Source organism: Gymnoscopelus microlampas, assembly GCF_963454915.1.
Source record: "Gymnoscopelus microlampas genome assembly, chromosome: 11".
NCBI classification, from domain to species: Eukaryota; Metazoa; Chordata; class Actinopteri; order Myctophiformes; family Myctophidae; genus Gymnoscopelus; species Gymnoscopelus microlampas.
Window position 1 is genome coordinate 51,074,912 of NC_139948.1, and position 16,086 is coordinate 51,090,997.

Genomic DNA, 16,086 nt, shown 5'->3' on the forward strand with positions numbered 1-16,086 from the left:
ACCATTTTTTAAATTTTCATTTAACATACTCCTATACAGTATACTTACTGTATATTCTGATACTCATTAATGAAGACACTTGTTACATGGTAATATGGTTGTACTTTGAAGACTATGATTGTCCTATTTTAGTGTCTGTTCTTGATGGTGGTCTTTTTATCTGATGTTAATTCTCTGCTTGTCAATCCTCAGCCCATCAGAGAAGAAGATTAAACAGGAAACTCAGAGTAAGAGTTGTTGATAAAATTGCAGAATCTTCCAAGTTAAAACTCTATTATGTTTTTCTTTACTTTTTTATAAATACATTTTATGTTGTCCAATCTGTATAGAGCACCGAAGTCCTGACGTCACTGCCAGGGCGCTTTCCGCAGGTTCATGGCTTTACTCTTTGTATTGGTATCCTTATTGGGGAATCTTAGATTGCTTCATATAAGAACTGTGTTCCAAAAATAAACACACCACCCTGGTGTTTTTACTCATATGGATATGAAGCATCGACTGAAGGTGTAAATGTACACATTTACCCAACGAGTAACACAATATAAACACTAGAAACAAGTCAAACAACCCAAAGACTACATTTCCCATGAACGCGGCTGCTGTGGTGACAGTGATTTCAGACCCGGAAGTAGTAGTTCTTAAGACTTTTAAGGCAGAATTAATTCCATTTTTTCCAGAAACAGGCTGTATCAAATATGAATGAATATCATAAACGATGCAGAGCCACCCCCCTGACAAAAACGCCAAGGTGGTGTGTTTATGTTTGGAACACAGTTCTTATATGACGTGATCTAAGATTCCCAAATGGGGATTTCAACACAAAAAATAAAGCCACAAACCCGTGGAACAGCGCCCTCTAGTCGCAGTGACGTCAGACTTCGGTGCTCTATTGTAGAGTATGTTGATACAATATAACTTGTACATTTGAGGTGGTTGTATTTGGTCGCCTTGCTCTTCTATTGAGACGTAGATCCTGTGTCAAAGTTGGACAAAACCTTTTACACAATCCTGTTTGTGGTTTGACACAAATTGTGACCTGAAGGTCAAAATGTAATTTTCCCCAGAAAAAATATGCAGGCTCTATTAGCTCAGTGGTAAAATCGTCAGCAATTAGACAGGAGAATGTCGTTCAAATCCGGGTACAGTTACACATTCAGCTTGACTGTTTCCTCGGTAAGATCTCCAGCCTTATGTTCTCTCCATCTTGACACCAGGACAGGTCTTCAATTTCCACATTGTTGTGACTGGAGAGACCCGTGGTGCCCATGAAACATTCATTAGACAACTTGAAGAGAGAACACAGATTCAGCAGAAATCTGTGGCAGAAAGTGACTACATCCTGGCTTTCTGTCCAATCCCCTCACGAATTGGAACTGATGTCCAGGCGGCAATGGGACAGATTCCAAGTGAGAAATCCTCTGATAAGAGTTGTTTGGTTCAATTAATGTATAAATCATCCATCCAGGTCAATGTATTTTATTTATTAATTGTCTCTCTCTTAAAAGGTGGTAAACCAGTGATTCTGGTGGTGATGCATCACACATGGGATGCTGAAGCTCCTCTAGATGACAGCAGTAAACATGTGAGCAGAAAAGATATCATCCTCACTGTCGACACTCTGTTCTGGGAAGGTGAATTCCTGACCTGCAGCCGCAATGAGAAAGCCTTCAATAAAGTCCTGGATGATGTTCATCATTCTTTGGTACACATTTTATTTACACATGAATATTATTTTGCAATATATTGCTTTTTTTCTCAGAGGTCTGAGTACAGGGTCAGGTTGGAGCTTGTTATCGATCCAGTGTCTTGCTTAAGGACACGTCGACAGGACAGACAGGACTTAAACCCAAATTCCCTTATCAATTGTTATACTGGATAAGGACATCCGCTAAATAACTAAATATACTTTACCAGTATATAATACATCAGTATGAATATAGTAATGATGTCACATTGGGAACTACACAAGCTGTTGTGCTCGCTGTCTGATAACATGCTTTTTAAACTTTCCAGAACACCAAGAAATCCACCTGGGGGATTTCAGGATTGGCTCGTAAGTTGCATTACAAACATCAAGAGAAAACATATTCTAATGTCAGATGTGAGATGTCAGACCATTTTGAACACATTGGGCCTCATTCACCAACCGTTCTTAAGAGGAAATTTCTTCTTAGACCCACCTAGGAAGTTTTTAAGAATATTTTGGCATACACCAATGTTTTCTTAGCTGTGATCTGTTCTTAGGTAAGAACAGAATCTAAGCACACTGAAGAGCACTCTTAGGCACATTTGAGTGCCGATATGTTGTGCAAATGAACTGTTTATTCGTTTTTCTACTATTGCAAAATATAGGATTTAAATTACAATAATATTTGTATCATATCTTTAGAGCAGTGGTTCCCAAAGTGTGGTCTGGGGACCCCCAGGGGTTCTTGAGGGAGTTCCAGGGGGTCCACAACAAAACAAGGAACAGTTTAACTACTTTTAACCCTATTTTATACTTTGTTTGAAAATAGCCGATCTACAAGCTCACAACGCGTCCCATTACTGCCCATTTTGAGCTAGTAGATTGGCTATTTTCGAAACATTTTGATAACATGCCTTTTTTTCCTTTCTTTCCAGCCCACTCTGAAATCCACCAGGAAGACCTTTACAAGAACAGCTTGTAAGTTGCATTACAAACTTAAAGAGAAAACATATTCTAATGTCAGATTTGAATATTAAGTTGCCAACATACATTAGTAGCTCATAATGTGAATGCATTGTGTCAAGCTGTGTTTGTTGTGTGGTGTATGACTGAGGAAGTCAAGCCCACTCACTTCTGTCTTCTGGTAGGAGATACAGGAGAAAAGGAGACCTTTGTTAACCCCATAGAAATATAGTTTCAGCTTCACCCAGCTGATGGCAGTTCAGATGGCCATGATTAGTGCTCGGGCAGGCAGGTAGGGGTTAAGTGTCTTCCTCAGGGACACTTTGACACATAGCCAGAGCTAGGAAGAACTGGGTACCTTCTGTATCTCTTACTGTGTCTCTACCCATTCAGCTGGCCTCCCATATGAACAAGTCTGTATAGTCACACTGTCAGGTTCATTGACAGCTTTTACCTGAGGCCATTACACTGCTGAACAAAGCAACCAATATATTCACATTGAAAATACATGTGCACTTAAAACATGTTTTGCAATATTACAATATGTGTCCAAATACATCAGTTTTGACCCCATATAGGCCCTGGTCATTAAAAAAAAAAAGAAAAAAGATATATATAAATATATATATATATATATATATATATATATATATATATATATATATATATATATATATATATATATATATATATATATATATATATATTAAACTTGAAATCTAGAAGCTGAGGAATTGGTCCTCAAACTTTGTGAAGTTTTTAAAACCTCTTTGCCAGGTAACGGTGTAAACAATAGTTGGTTAACTCTACCCCTCACCACTCCTCTAACCAAGACAAACTGCCATGTTGAATAGAGAGGGAGGTACACTTTGGTCAAAACTTGAGAATGATAACCAATTACACCACACATGTAAATGTATGATTTCACATGCAAATGTTTGTGTCTGCCCCCATAGGAGTCTTGAAAACTCACAAAAGGCGCGCGGTTGGCACAGTGGTAAGTCCCTGCCCAGAATTACAGAGGTTGTGGGTTCGAATTCACCGTGGTGCATCCGGCTTTGCAAAAAATATTGCCCCGTGTTCGGGCCAGGGAGGGTGATAATTGTAATTACACGTACTCCTACGAGTTGGGGCGGCACCTGTCAGTGTTCCTCTCCACACAATGTGTGTGGAGAGGAATTAATTGGCACAACGACTAAAATTAGGGAGAAAACGGGGGTAAAAGAATAATAACTGGCTACCCTAAAGAAAAAAAATAAAGGAAACTCACAAAAAAACATAAGCCTTTTTTTAAAAGACAAATGCTAAATATGTACTGATCCTAAAATGGTTATAATGAGAATGTTCTTCAACATTCAAACTTTGGTAATACAAAATACAAAAGAACAAAAAACAAAAAAAAATGATTTCCTTAATTTACAATAATTCCTAAATGACCCATGGGGAACCTTTCTTTGGGTTCGGTTTATGACAAATATGGGCTTAAATTAATGCCAAAAGTATTACTATACTGTGTTTTACTATTAAAAAAATGTTTAAAAAAACTTGTATTTGTAACTTATGGTTTGTGCTTGTACTTTGCAAGATGAACTTGTAAACATATGTTGTACTTGTGGATATAGATTTAATATAACATTTGTTAACAGAAATAGTATGAATGCAAATTCAATGCAACACTCCTGCTACAGACAACACACACTTTATAGAAAGACTTTTGGCATGAATTCTGTGCCAATCAGAGCTTCAGTGGCGCTCCATGCCAACCAGGGTTGTCATGTTTGGCACAATTACATACAGTGTCTTGGTGTTATTCTATACATTTAGCTACATCCATAAGATGTGTTGTCTCAAAATAATCAGACAATCAAAATATGAAATAAAGATAGATATACATATTGCATATACATTGTGTATAAGGCCATTTTGAACGCAATTCTTCAAGGGCACACTGGTGTCTGATCAATAGAGAAATTAAGGCAGTTCATCCACAAAGGTATATATGGAGCATTGCTAGTTAAATCTTATCCCATACAATCATCTGTAACATCACTGAGTGTGTTTGCCAATTTATGCATGTATTGGCACCTTTCCAACGGGCAGCCACAGTATATTAGAGAGACAACCCTGCAAAAGTGGCACGTGTATGTTCATAAGGACCTGACACCTCTCTCTCTCTCTCTCTCCCTCTCTTAGCTTCTACCATAACTCCCGTACAAGAGACACCTAGCACCAGGTAATGTTTCTATCATACTGTACTTGGTTGACCTCTCGAGTCTTTCTTATTAAATTGTATTAGTATTTGGAAGGAGGAGGTGTGTCGTATCTGGCCCTAAGGAACCGGCAGGAATAAGGTCCATATCCAGAGGCGGGGAATAAACAGTCAGCGCTCAGAGACCGGAGTTTTCCTTTCTCAACAATTCAATTCATTGTCAGAGTTCTTTAGCAATCCTTACATTCAATAGGCTTGGGCCAGCCCCTTCTCATGCATTGAATTAATGGTCTGCCTCCTTCACTCTAACACATGAAATATTTCTTTATCCCTATCTATAAAACCGTACTTTCCCATATGCTCACATTATGACATTATTATACAACATTTTATTAGCTTCGAAATAAGTCTAGACATTAACATGTCTGCCGTTGTATGAATGATCTTTATAGTTAAAGTTACTTAAAAGAAATGCGCTCTTCTGCAGCTGTTAGAACTCAGCCCCTCCCCTCTGGAGAGAGCGTCAAAATCCCTTTGTCAAGGATATCGTCATTAACCTCGGACTTAGACACAGAGTGATCATATTTACCCACTAAAGGGTTTTCCCTCGGCTTTATTTTACTAAAACTTAGTCCTATCTATCTGTAAATTTAGAAGAGCCTAGTAAGCATTTTATTATGAATCCTGTTGGTTTTACTTATCTCGGCTGGCTTGACTGAAAAGGGCAACTGTTCTAGTGTCAACAGGCACTGGCTCTTGCATATGCGCTCTGTGGGAACAAAAGAGCTCGGCCGGATCCCATATTTAGATTCACAGCCACCACCCGCTTCATGACACCTAGGGCAGAGGCCATAAAACCCTAGGTATTGTTTCAGCTGAGTAACTCAATGCAAATGATCGGGGCACTCCGCTAAAATCCCCCAAGCCTGTTTTAATGACTTTAGCCTCCTCCTGTTGGTCCCGTTCTGACAAGTTTGTGTTTATAAGATATTAATATCATAGTCATTTCATGTTTTACTGTTTCAGTCTTGAATACACCACATGTGTAATACTAATGCAACTCAGTTTTGCCAAGTGCTGAACTGAAAGAAAAGCGTTTTTAATTATAATGAACATACTCCTATATATAGTACACTTAATGTATATATTCACTCAAAAAAAGGCCATTCATTTTTCCCATAGAGATTTACAAAAATATTTATATCAATTATTTTCAGCCTAGAATCAAGCCATCCAGTCTACTGGTGAATCATGACCATAACACCTTTGATTCTGTGAAAAACTAATTTTGAAAACCGCAAAATAACATGTTTTATTATCAAATATAGTATATCATATTCAACTTTTTTTTTATTTAGTTTTTCACAGAATCAAATGTTTTATGGTCATGGGCTAGGTAAGGCTTCATAATGTGGGCATATTGGCCCTCATTTATCAACGCAGCGTATAAACCGGCATATATTTTTCCATATATTCGGCCGTACACCAACGTCGAAGTCACATTTATCAACGCATCCTACACAGCTGATCCGAGCGTACACTTGGTCCCAGCGTTGATAAATGTGACGGCTGAAACCGAGCGTCATTTCAATAACACGCCCTTAAATTTTCTCAAAACGCCCCGATTTTACGACATGAAGACGAACTAGAATACGACCAAAGACATGAAAAGCCAATAAGAAACGGTTTGCCCTGCTCGCCTCGCACGCACGCACACGCACACGCACACGCCTCTCTCTCGCTCGCTCTCTCTCTCTCACACACACACACACACACACACACACACACACACACACACACACACACACACGCGCGCGCCCGCCCAACTTCGTCTTTCCGTAGCGTAGCGGTACATGAGACTCGGGCGGAATGCAGTGATTCCGTGCTGCCACGTTAATATTGGAGCGTCGGGTTTATATCCTTAACCCAGCCAGGTTGTGTAGCCTACATAACTCTCTATGACATAACTCCATAACATAGGACAAGCTACTGTAAGTTTGTAGACCTCACTGTCCATGAAAAGGTGGCCGGGACTCCCGGCGCAAAAGCGCTCGTATATTTTTGAAAATAGCAGATCTACAAGCTCACAACGCGTCGCGATGCAACGCTGGCTTGTGAGCTTATAGATCTGCTATTTTCAATACAGACAGATCTACAATCTTATCTGAATGACTGTTAAAGCAGTTTGTTTAAATTACTTTATAAAATGATATATTTTCACAGCCATTATTTATTAGTGTAGATATACACATTTAGGAGTGGATTATGTGTCCAGATGCTTGTCAGACAGTCAGACAATGGTGCTCCGCAGGTCTAGAATGGAATAAACGGGTGCAGCCAACGTCAACAACTGGTCTCGACCAGACGTGAGATCTCAGCGTACCGTAGGATAAAGCCCACGTCAGGATATATTGATAAATGCCGAAAATTGCGGTGATTACGCCGTACGCTCATTATTCGGGCTGCACCACGTTGATAAATGAGGGCCATTGTGTTTTCCAGCCCATATATGATAATAGAAGTGTTATAAAGGCATCTATAGAAAATATTTAGGCGAAAATTAAAAACCTTCTATTCCAGTAAGTTCAAACTTGTATTACTCAATGTCAGTTGCACATAGAATTGATTAATTTTGCTGGGGAAAAACTTCAAAGTGTTACCTTCAAAATGAGACCATGCCCATGCATTTATTACAAATGTACGGAGCCCCTGAAGGGACATTACTAGGCTGGCGGTTTATGTTTTGTGGTATGGGGAAAAAAATCATATGTTGGCAGAAAAAAGAGGAGGCTATAAAAACATTTTTTTAGGGGGTGACATTTTTTTAAAAGGGGAAGGAATTGTATTTTTTAGTTTTATAGTTTTTTTTATAGTTGCTTCCCCCGTTGTCCCTGCCCGAACCCCGGAGCAACTCAGCAGAGGGGGAAGAGGGGACCCCACGCTCGCCGGGTAGAGACGGTCCATGGGCCGCCCGAAGCTCCGAGGCGCACCTCCAGGGCAGGGAGGGGACTCGTCCCATCTGGTATCCAGGAAGGGTGGCCCTTCGGACGGGTCGGGCAGCTGAGCACCGGCCACCACGGGGAACCCCCGTGGACCGTTGAGAAAAAAAAAGAATTCTTTGGAAAAAAAAATGTTTTCTTCCTTTTCAAAGTTGTGCGCACGACTTTCAAAGTCGTGCGCACGACTTTGAAAGTCCTCCCTCTCTACAAAAATGTCATTCTCTAAAAAGATTATTTTATGCACCCTTTAATAATAAAGCAACTATAAAAAAAAATGTTAAGCCCCCCAAAAAATCCTACCCCTTTTAAAAAAATGTCACCCCTTAAAACATTTTTTTTTATAGCCTCATCCAAAATATGATTTGTTTCCCCATACCACAAAACATAAACCGCCAGCTTTTAAAAATAAAGTGACCCTTAAAAAAAATTGACCTACCCTTAAAACAATCTACCTAGTAATGTCCCTTCAGGGGCTCCGTACAAATGCTTCAAAAACAACAATCAATTTACTTTGGGTAGGCTGTGTATAGGCATTGTTTGCAAATTATACAGGATTGTTAACAGGTTCATTCTTGATGGTGGTCATTTCATCTGATGTAATTCTCTGTTTCTCAATCCTCAGCAAACCAGAGAAGAAGATGCTAGAACATGACACTAAGAGTAAGATTTGTTGATAAAATTGCAGAATTGTCAACGTTAAAACTCATTTTCTTTTTTTTTGTGAATACAAATTTATTCTGTCCAATATGTATGGTAGCGTATGTTAATACAGTATAACTTTTGATATAACATATATTATAACATTTAGATCCTGTGTCTAGGTTGGACACCTTTTACACAATCCTGTTTCTGACCTGAAGGTTAAATTGTAATTTTAACTCCAGAGCAAACAGTGGTAAAAATGTCAGAAATTGTGCAGGAGACCGACGTTCAAATGCGGGGTAGAACAGAAAATAGTAGTGCAGCTTTAAATAATATGAGATTTATAATATAGTCATTTTAAGCTATTTTTGTAGAGTGTTGTCTTAGACCTGTTTTCTGTTTTCAGTTGATCTATGGAGAGATGTTGACTTTAGGTAAGAACATTCTAAAATAAGACAACATTGTACTTAAAGTTTATCAATGCCTTCCTGGTAAACATCAATACACTACTTGCTCAGGTTATCTGCTAAAAGATTACAATTATTTAATTGTATTATTATTATTTCTTCAGAAACAAAGACACACTGCTTAATAGTGTGAAGGAATTCCACCCTGAAAATGAGAACATCAAACACGTGAGGATTTTGCTCCTTGGACCAGTAGGATCTGGCAAGTCCAGCTTCATCAACTCTGTCAGCAGCATCTTACGGGGGAAAATGACCCTGGGTGCACATGTGGATACTATTGCTGGTGGTACCGCTAAAGTATGTAACATATTTTGTTTCAGTATATCTACGAGTGAAAGTAATTAGTAATGTACTTAATATATACATGCTCTGTTTAGTATACTGTATCATACAACTTTAGTGTATACACCGTAACACTGTACAAAGCCACCTGCAGCAATACTATAAACTGATTACAAACAATGTTGGATGAATATGCTGCCTTGGCTACAAGCACTGTCTGATACAGATCTGTCCATGCTTTCACAGTATCAAACCTATAAAATCAAAAGTGGGAAAAAACAAAACTTCCCCTTCGTGTTCAATGACATCATGGGCCTTGGGAGTGAGACAGGAGTTCATGAAGACATGGCTCTGAAAGGTCTTGTCAAGGATGGTAACAAGGTGAAATGACCGCATGTCTCACATCCTGGTCATTGTAATCATTAATGCAAATTAACCATTCAAACAATATTTCATGACATATTTCTACCCCGATGTCATAATGTTTACCATAAAAACATATATATTTTTCATTTCTATACAGCTCAATCCTGGACCCGCTTTTTCAGATTTGGATCCTCACCACTTGAACCATCACCCCAACCCAGAAGAGACAGGGGTTCATGACATTAAATTGGCAATGGAAGGTCATGTCAAGGATGGTTACACGGTAAAATGACTGCATGAACCACACTCATGATTCATTATTTTGTGTTAATGATAACATGTCATCATTAACCCAAATTAAGAATTCAAAAAACATATTTTATAAAAAACGAAATAATTTTCCATGCCAATGTATTATTATTGTTTTGAACCTTTTCTTTTCTTTTTCTTTTTTTTATTCTTGTACAGTTCGATCCTGTATCAGCGATGTCAGATAAGGATCCTCTCTACAACCCTAACCCCACTCCAGAGGACACAACCCATGTTCTGGTTCTGGTCATTCCTGCTGACCAAATGACCACTTCCCTAGATTCCATGAAGAAGATTAAAGACATTGCAGACAACATGGGTATTTTTTGCATCTAACATTTTAGCTTGATGATTTGTTCTCTAAAGATTATTGTGAACTTATTGTTGTCTTTCTAAAACAAAAACAACAACAACAACAACAAATGATTAGTGTGGTTAAGAACTACAGTATATAAGAATGATTATGCATCAGTGCTATTGTCACAAAGAAAGAAAGAAAGAAAGAAATTCAAACTTTATTCCAGACACACAGGGGTCCATATAGTACTGTACATACAAATATCACACAACAAATAAATAACAAGACATTATAAAAAAAAATCACACCCAGTGTGAAGTGGGCGGTGTGGTCACAGTGGTCATCACAGTGATCAAGGGCGCCGATAACGTGGGTGCCCGGGGGCACAAGCACCCACTATGGGTGAGGAGCACCCACTGGGTGCTGGTAAAAAAAAAAAAAAAAAAAAAAGCTTCGCGCGGGCGCGAACGAGGCGCACATGCACGCGCGCGTGCCTTGTTGGGCACCCGCTAGAGCTTATAAATATCGGCGCCCCTGACAGTGATGGAAGTGATTCACTTAAAAAAAACATAAAAGTGTTTTTTTTATGTGCATAGCCCTATAAATAGGACTATGCACATGTGTCATGCGTTTCTAGCCAATCACAGTCCTGAATAGAATCATGGTGGCCAATCACGGTGCAGGGTTAGGGGGGGTACAATGGTGGCCAATCACAGCGCAGGGTTGGGGGGGTGCAATTGGGTCGATGTCCAAACCTCACATATAGGGGAGGTTGCACCGCCCAAAAACATGAAATCATACATAGAGGCTGACTCTCTAGTGTTTACACAGCCTGGACGAGTACCGGAGACAGCTTTTCCCAGGATTGACTATATCCTCAATAATACTGTTCCTGGACTCATCCAGGCGTGACATGAATCCATACAGAGTGTCTTAAGAGAGCCTCACACGTGTGGATTCCACATGTTACAAACAAATGACTGGCACTTTGCCATCTAGAGACATTTAGTAGTATCCTCAGGGCATCATTGTAGAAAGAAAGAAAGAAAGCAAGAAAGCAAGAAAGAAAGATGGAAAGATGGAAACTTGTTGGGCTGAGTATGTTTATGCACTTTTGACAGGTATTCCACAGATCTGCATTCTCACCAAAATTGATGAGGCCAGTTCTTTGGTGAAGGAAGATGTAAAGAATGTCTACAAAAGCAAGAACCTGCAGGAAAAGGTGAAAATATTGGACGTTTTAAACAAGATTATTCAACCACATATTAATCCCTGTTGAATGTTAACTGCAATTTACTCTCAATACAGATGCAGAAATTCAGTGCCAAAGTGGATATTCCAGTGAACCGCATCTTTCCTGTGAAGAACTACCATGAAGAAACTGACCTGGATGTAGACATTGATGTGCTGGTACTGACTGCACTGCAACACATGATTGCCCTTGGAAAAGACTTCATCAACTAGATGGAGTCTGTTCCAATGTGAGTTTAACAACTAACAGCGTACAAATGGAACAACATTAACAGGTGTCCATTTGGTTCCATTTGTACACTCTTCTAAGTTAAATTAATACAAAGATTTGACTATTACTGTGGGACAGTGAGATCAGACGGTCAGAAATGGATGACATAAGATGTGCTTAGATATAAATCAGCAGGGTGCCAATGTAAAATAAGATGAGCCACTTGTATAACTTGTGAATGACACAGTTGGACAAATCCAGTATATATGATTCAATGATGCATGGTTGTATTGCTTTAGGATCTATAAATGACACTGACACTTTGGTATATGTTTGGGTTCTGTTTGGGTTGTGTAGTAACCTTATAAGAACAACATGCACACCAACTGTTTTACTCTCTTCTGTTGTGCAAGGAATCCAAAAGCCCCAAAAAGTACATCAAATAAGTAAAAATGAGCCCTGCACACAAGCTGATGGCGTATATAATATAAACTGCACATACGCTGAGGTGGCAACATAATTTAAATTTCATAGGTAATAAAACATTTAAAACAAATAGAAAATAAACACATAATCCAAATAATTGCTTTAATAATTAATAACAAAACATAAAAAAGAAGCATTGCCCTTCTTGGAAACTACTACTCTATCTCAGCATGCTTTGAGAATGTTAACTAGCCTTTTTATGTTGGAAAACTCCCAGTGCTGGTTTAAATACTCTCACCATGGATTATTTAACTCAAACAATGTCTTATAGAGATCACTTTAATTACTGTATGTGTATTTGCTTTATTTTGAAAATGTGCTAAAAATGTGCTAAAAAAATAAAATGTTTTAATTAGTTGACACCACTGCATATTGTTTCTAACTGTAATTAAAGCTATATCTTAACTTTGAAGCATATTCCAGGTTGTCATCATTGAATTAAGTGTCCACAGCTTGGCCACCTACCCTGGCAGTAGCCTCGGAAACCTTTTTCAGTGATACAGTATATCACTCTCACATTACAAACTATAACCAACTTAGCAACCACTTTCAATTCATCCCTCATTTTTTCTCAGTTCTTCCAAAAAATGTACAATTTCCTTCCTTCATTATCGTTCTATCCTTTTGTATTTCACTCATTCTCTCATTGATTTCTATTTATTTATTTTCACTCTTGCCTTCTTTCTCTTATTTTCTTTCTGCTATTTATATTGTGTAATTATCTACATATATCAAACAATCAATCACTAAATTCAGTGGTCTGTATTTTTTTTATATGACCACTAACTGTCAATCATAGACCGCGGCAGGCAATGCACCAGAATCAACTAATTAATTAAATCAATCAATTTTGCAGTGTTTGCTTTTTGCCGTATTCAGCAAGGCAGCAATGTAAACAAACACACACTGTCATTTTACAGTTAAACAGTACACTGAAATAATGTTTGCACGGCTACTGACTCCAGTACCAGTAAAATGCAGCCGTTTCAGAGTCAGACCCGTTTTATGTTATTGTTTTATGCCCATACTGTTTGATGCCTAATCAAACTTTTTTTTTTATCCCCAATGTTTGAACTGTACTCAACATAAGCCTTGAGAGAAAAACTACACTCCTTGCAGTCACAGAAACACTCCATGCTGGCCAATGCAGCCCTGCTTCTTCTATACCTATTAGCAGCATTTGACACAATAAACCACCAGCTGTTCCTCTATACACCCTTGCTGACCTTGCCATGCTGGGGAGGCACTACAGTGGTTCTCCTCCTACCTGACTGGCAGGACCTAGTGTACCAGGTTTATTGGAAAGTTGCCACCATGGGAGTTTCAACCAAGGAATCCATTAAATATGCTAAGATAAACACACTGAATGACAACACAGGTTCATTAGACCTCCAGACAGTTTTCCCCACAGTGGGACTGCAGTCGCCTCCAACTCAATCCCAGCTGACACGCGACGTCAGTACAACGTTGTCCCAACGTTGTACTCCAACGTTGGATGACCGTTGGATTTTGGTTGTAAATGAAAGTTTGTCTGACGTCATAACCCAACGTTGGTTAGACGTCATAACCCAACGTTGTTTAGACGTCATAACCTGACGTTGGTTTGACATCCTAAACTAACATTGATGTAACGTCAATCTCTGATGTTATGTAGACGTTGATTAAAGGTTGGACTCCCAACGTTGGATACCAGTTGTATTTTTGTTGTAAATGAAAGTTTGTCTGACGTCATAACCTGACGTTGGTTTAACGTCAATCTCTGATGTTATGTAGACGTTGATTAAAGGTTAGACTCCCAACGTTGGATACAAGTTGTATTTTAGTTGTAAATGAAAGTTTGTCTGACGTCATAACCTAACGTTTGTCTGACGTCATAAACTGACGTTGGTTTGACATCTTAAACTAACGTTGATTTAACGTCAATCTCTGATGTTATGTAGACGTTGATTAAAGGTTAGACTCCCAACGTTGGATACAAGTTGTATTTTAGTTGCAAATGAAAGTTTGTCTGACGTCATAACCTAACGTTTGTCTGACGTCATAAACTGACGTTGGTTTGACATCTTAAACTAACGTTGATTTAACGTCAATCTCTGATGTTATGTAGACGTTGATTAAAGGTTAGACTCCCAACGTTGGATACAAGTTGTATTTTAGTTGTAAATGAAATTTGTCTGACGTCATAACCTAACGTTTGTCTGACGTCATAAACTGACAAGTTGTATTTTAGCTGAAAATTTATATCGGGTTGACGTCATAGTACAACATTGGCTCAACGTTAGAGTACAATCAAAATATGACATATTTCTAACGTTGTAATCACGTTGTATTTTAGTTGAGAATAAAATGTCAATCCAACATTAGCAGGACGTCAACCTCCAGAGTTACCTTGTCACGTAGATATCTTGTCACAACAAGATATCAACGTTAAAATAACGTCTCCTGTGCCCACTGAGTGGGCGGTGGGAACAGGACATCTTCCAGACGTCATTTTGACGTCGATATCTCATCATCACGTCAGACAAACAACAACAAATTACATCTTGTTTCAGTGTCAAGTTTTACCAAGGTGAAAATACAATATCAGACAATATTATTTGACAAAGTTTAATAAAACAACATTATTATATATGTTTTAAACTTGTAATTGGCACATTTGAATAGGTAGTATAAACAAACAGAAATTACAAGTCATATTGTTGTCCAAACAGTTACAGGTTTGGTGAATAGGTTCAGAGCCCAAAGTGCCTTTGTAGGAAAATGATTCCATTTGTGAAACTTTAAAATAACTAAACAGTACAAATCAATAAAAACAATGAAGTGCATTCTTTGAGGCATGTCTATAACATATGCACCAAGGGCAAAAACGTTAAAAAGAGAGAGAAATAACACTGAGCTCCCGTAAATCACTTGGAGAGTCTTCTCTGCATCATTCTGTTTAATTTGTTGAGGGTTGCATTCTTCTTTAGTTCCCCTAAAGATAAATGACAGGAATAAGCTATTTTAATAACTCTAACTTGATTTTTACATTATGAAACATCTTTATTGACTGACAGATATCTGTTCAAAAGTTTGGAATCAGTGAGAAATTATGATTTTGAAATTAACTGAGTTTGCAGATATGAGTACTGTCTGTGATGGAAGGGCCATCACAATTGCTTGATCTAAATCCTATGTTGGGAACAGCTATACCGTAAGGTTCATGAGAAGTTTTATACAAACCAGTCTCAAAGTACGGCAAATTCTACTGAAAATATGGGGTGAAATTTGACCTGGATATCTAGAGAATATGACATCTAGAATGCCTAAGGTCTTTAAAGATATTGCTGCACTTGGTAGATTATTTAATGAACAGAAATGTTGAAGAATATAAGTTATTATTATTATTATTATTATTACCCTTATTATTATTACTATTACCATTATTATTATTATTATTATTATTATTATTATTATTATTATTATTACCCTTATTATTATTATTATTATTATTATTATTACATTTATCATTATCATCAGTGTCTTGGCTGTACTTACTTAATTTTCACAGTGATTCCAAACTCTTGAACTTAGGCATAACTGCCAACGTATATAAAAATAATCAACATTTTGTAGCACTCCTTTTTGAATTTGAAAGATAACGGAAAGGTCAAGTTACATCGGGCAATTAAAATGTTTAACTTACCATATGCAACGTCAAAAAGACACAGGCCCCGGGGACTTATTCTTGCCATGATGTCAACAAAGGTTGTACTGGAGTGTCAATTCATGTGACATGAGGAACGGCATCATTCTTCTGGGTGCATCATCCAATGAATTACCTCCTGTGTCTCCAACCATGACAACCTGAGAGTATGGTAAAAGTCACAGGAAGGAAAATGCCATATTAAGTGGACAGCTAAGATATTATTCTATC

The 16,086-nt window shown here is 38.1% G+C and overlaps 1 protein-coding gene across 1 annotated transcript in view; it reads left to right on the plus strand.

Annotated features, from left to right (window-relative positions):
• The window catches only part of LOC311054849 (uncharacterized protein), a gene marked incomplete at its 5' end in the record, with an annotated part of 28,805 nt that extends 16,319 nt beyond the window's left edge, over window positions 1-12,486 (plus strand). Inside the window, 15 exons of the mRNA XM_084070849.1 lie at window positions 193-227; window positions 1,215-1,406; window positions 1,506-1,702; window positions 2,014-2,053; window positions 2,623-2,665; window positions 3,607-3,647; window positions 4,844-4,883; window positions 8,481-8,518; window positions 8,907-8,934; window positions 9,072-9,264; window positions 9,496-9,630; window positions 9,773-9,898; window positions 10,084-10,243; window positions 11,344-11,444; window positions 11,531-12,486. Coding sequence (XP_083926975.1) covers window positions 193-227; window positions 1,215-1,406; window positions 1,506-1,702; window positions 2,014-2,053; window positions 2,623-2,665; window positions 3,607-3,647; window positions 4,844-4,883; window positions 8,481-8,518; window positions 8,907-8,934; window positions 9,072-9,264; window positions 9,496-9,630; window positions 9,773-9,898; window positions 10,084-10,243; window positions 11,344-11,444; window positions 11,531-11,686 — 1,525 coding nt within the window. The 3' untranslated portion in view covers window positions 11,687-12,486. The remainder of the gene's footprint in view (window positions 1-192; window positions 228-1,214; window positions 1,407-1,505; window positions 1,703-2,013; window positions 2,054-2,622; window positions 2,666-3,606; window positions 3,648-4,843; window positions 4,884-8,480; window positions 8,519-8,906; window positions 8,935-9,071; window positions 9,265-9,495; window positions 9,631-9,772; window positions 9,899-10,083; window positions 10,244-11,343; window positions 11,445-11,530) is intronic.
• Window positions 12,487-16,086: the final 3,600 nt, after the last annotated feature.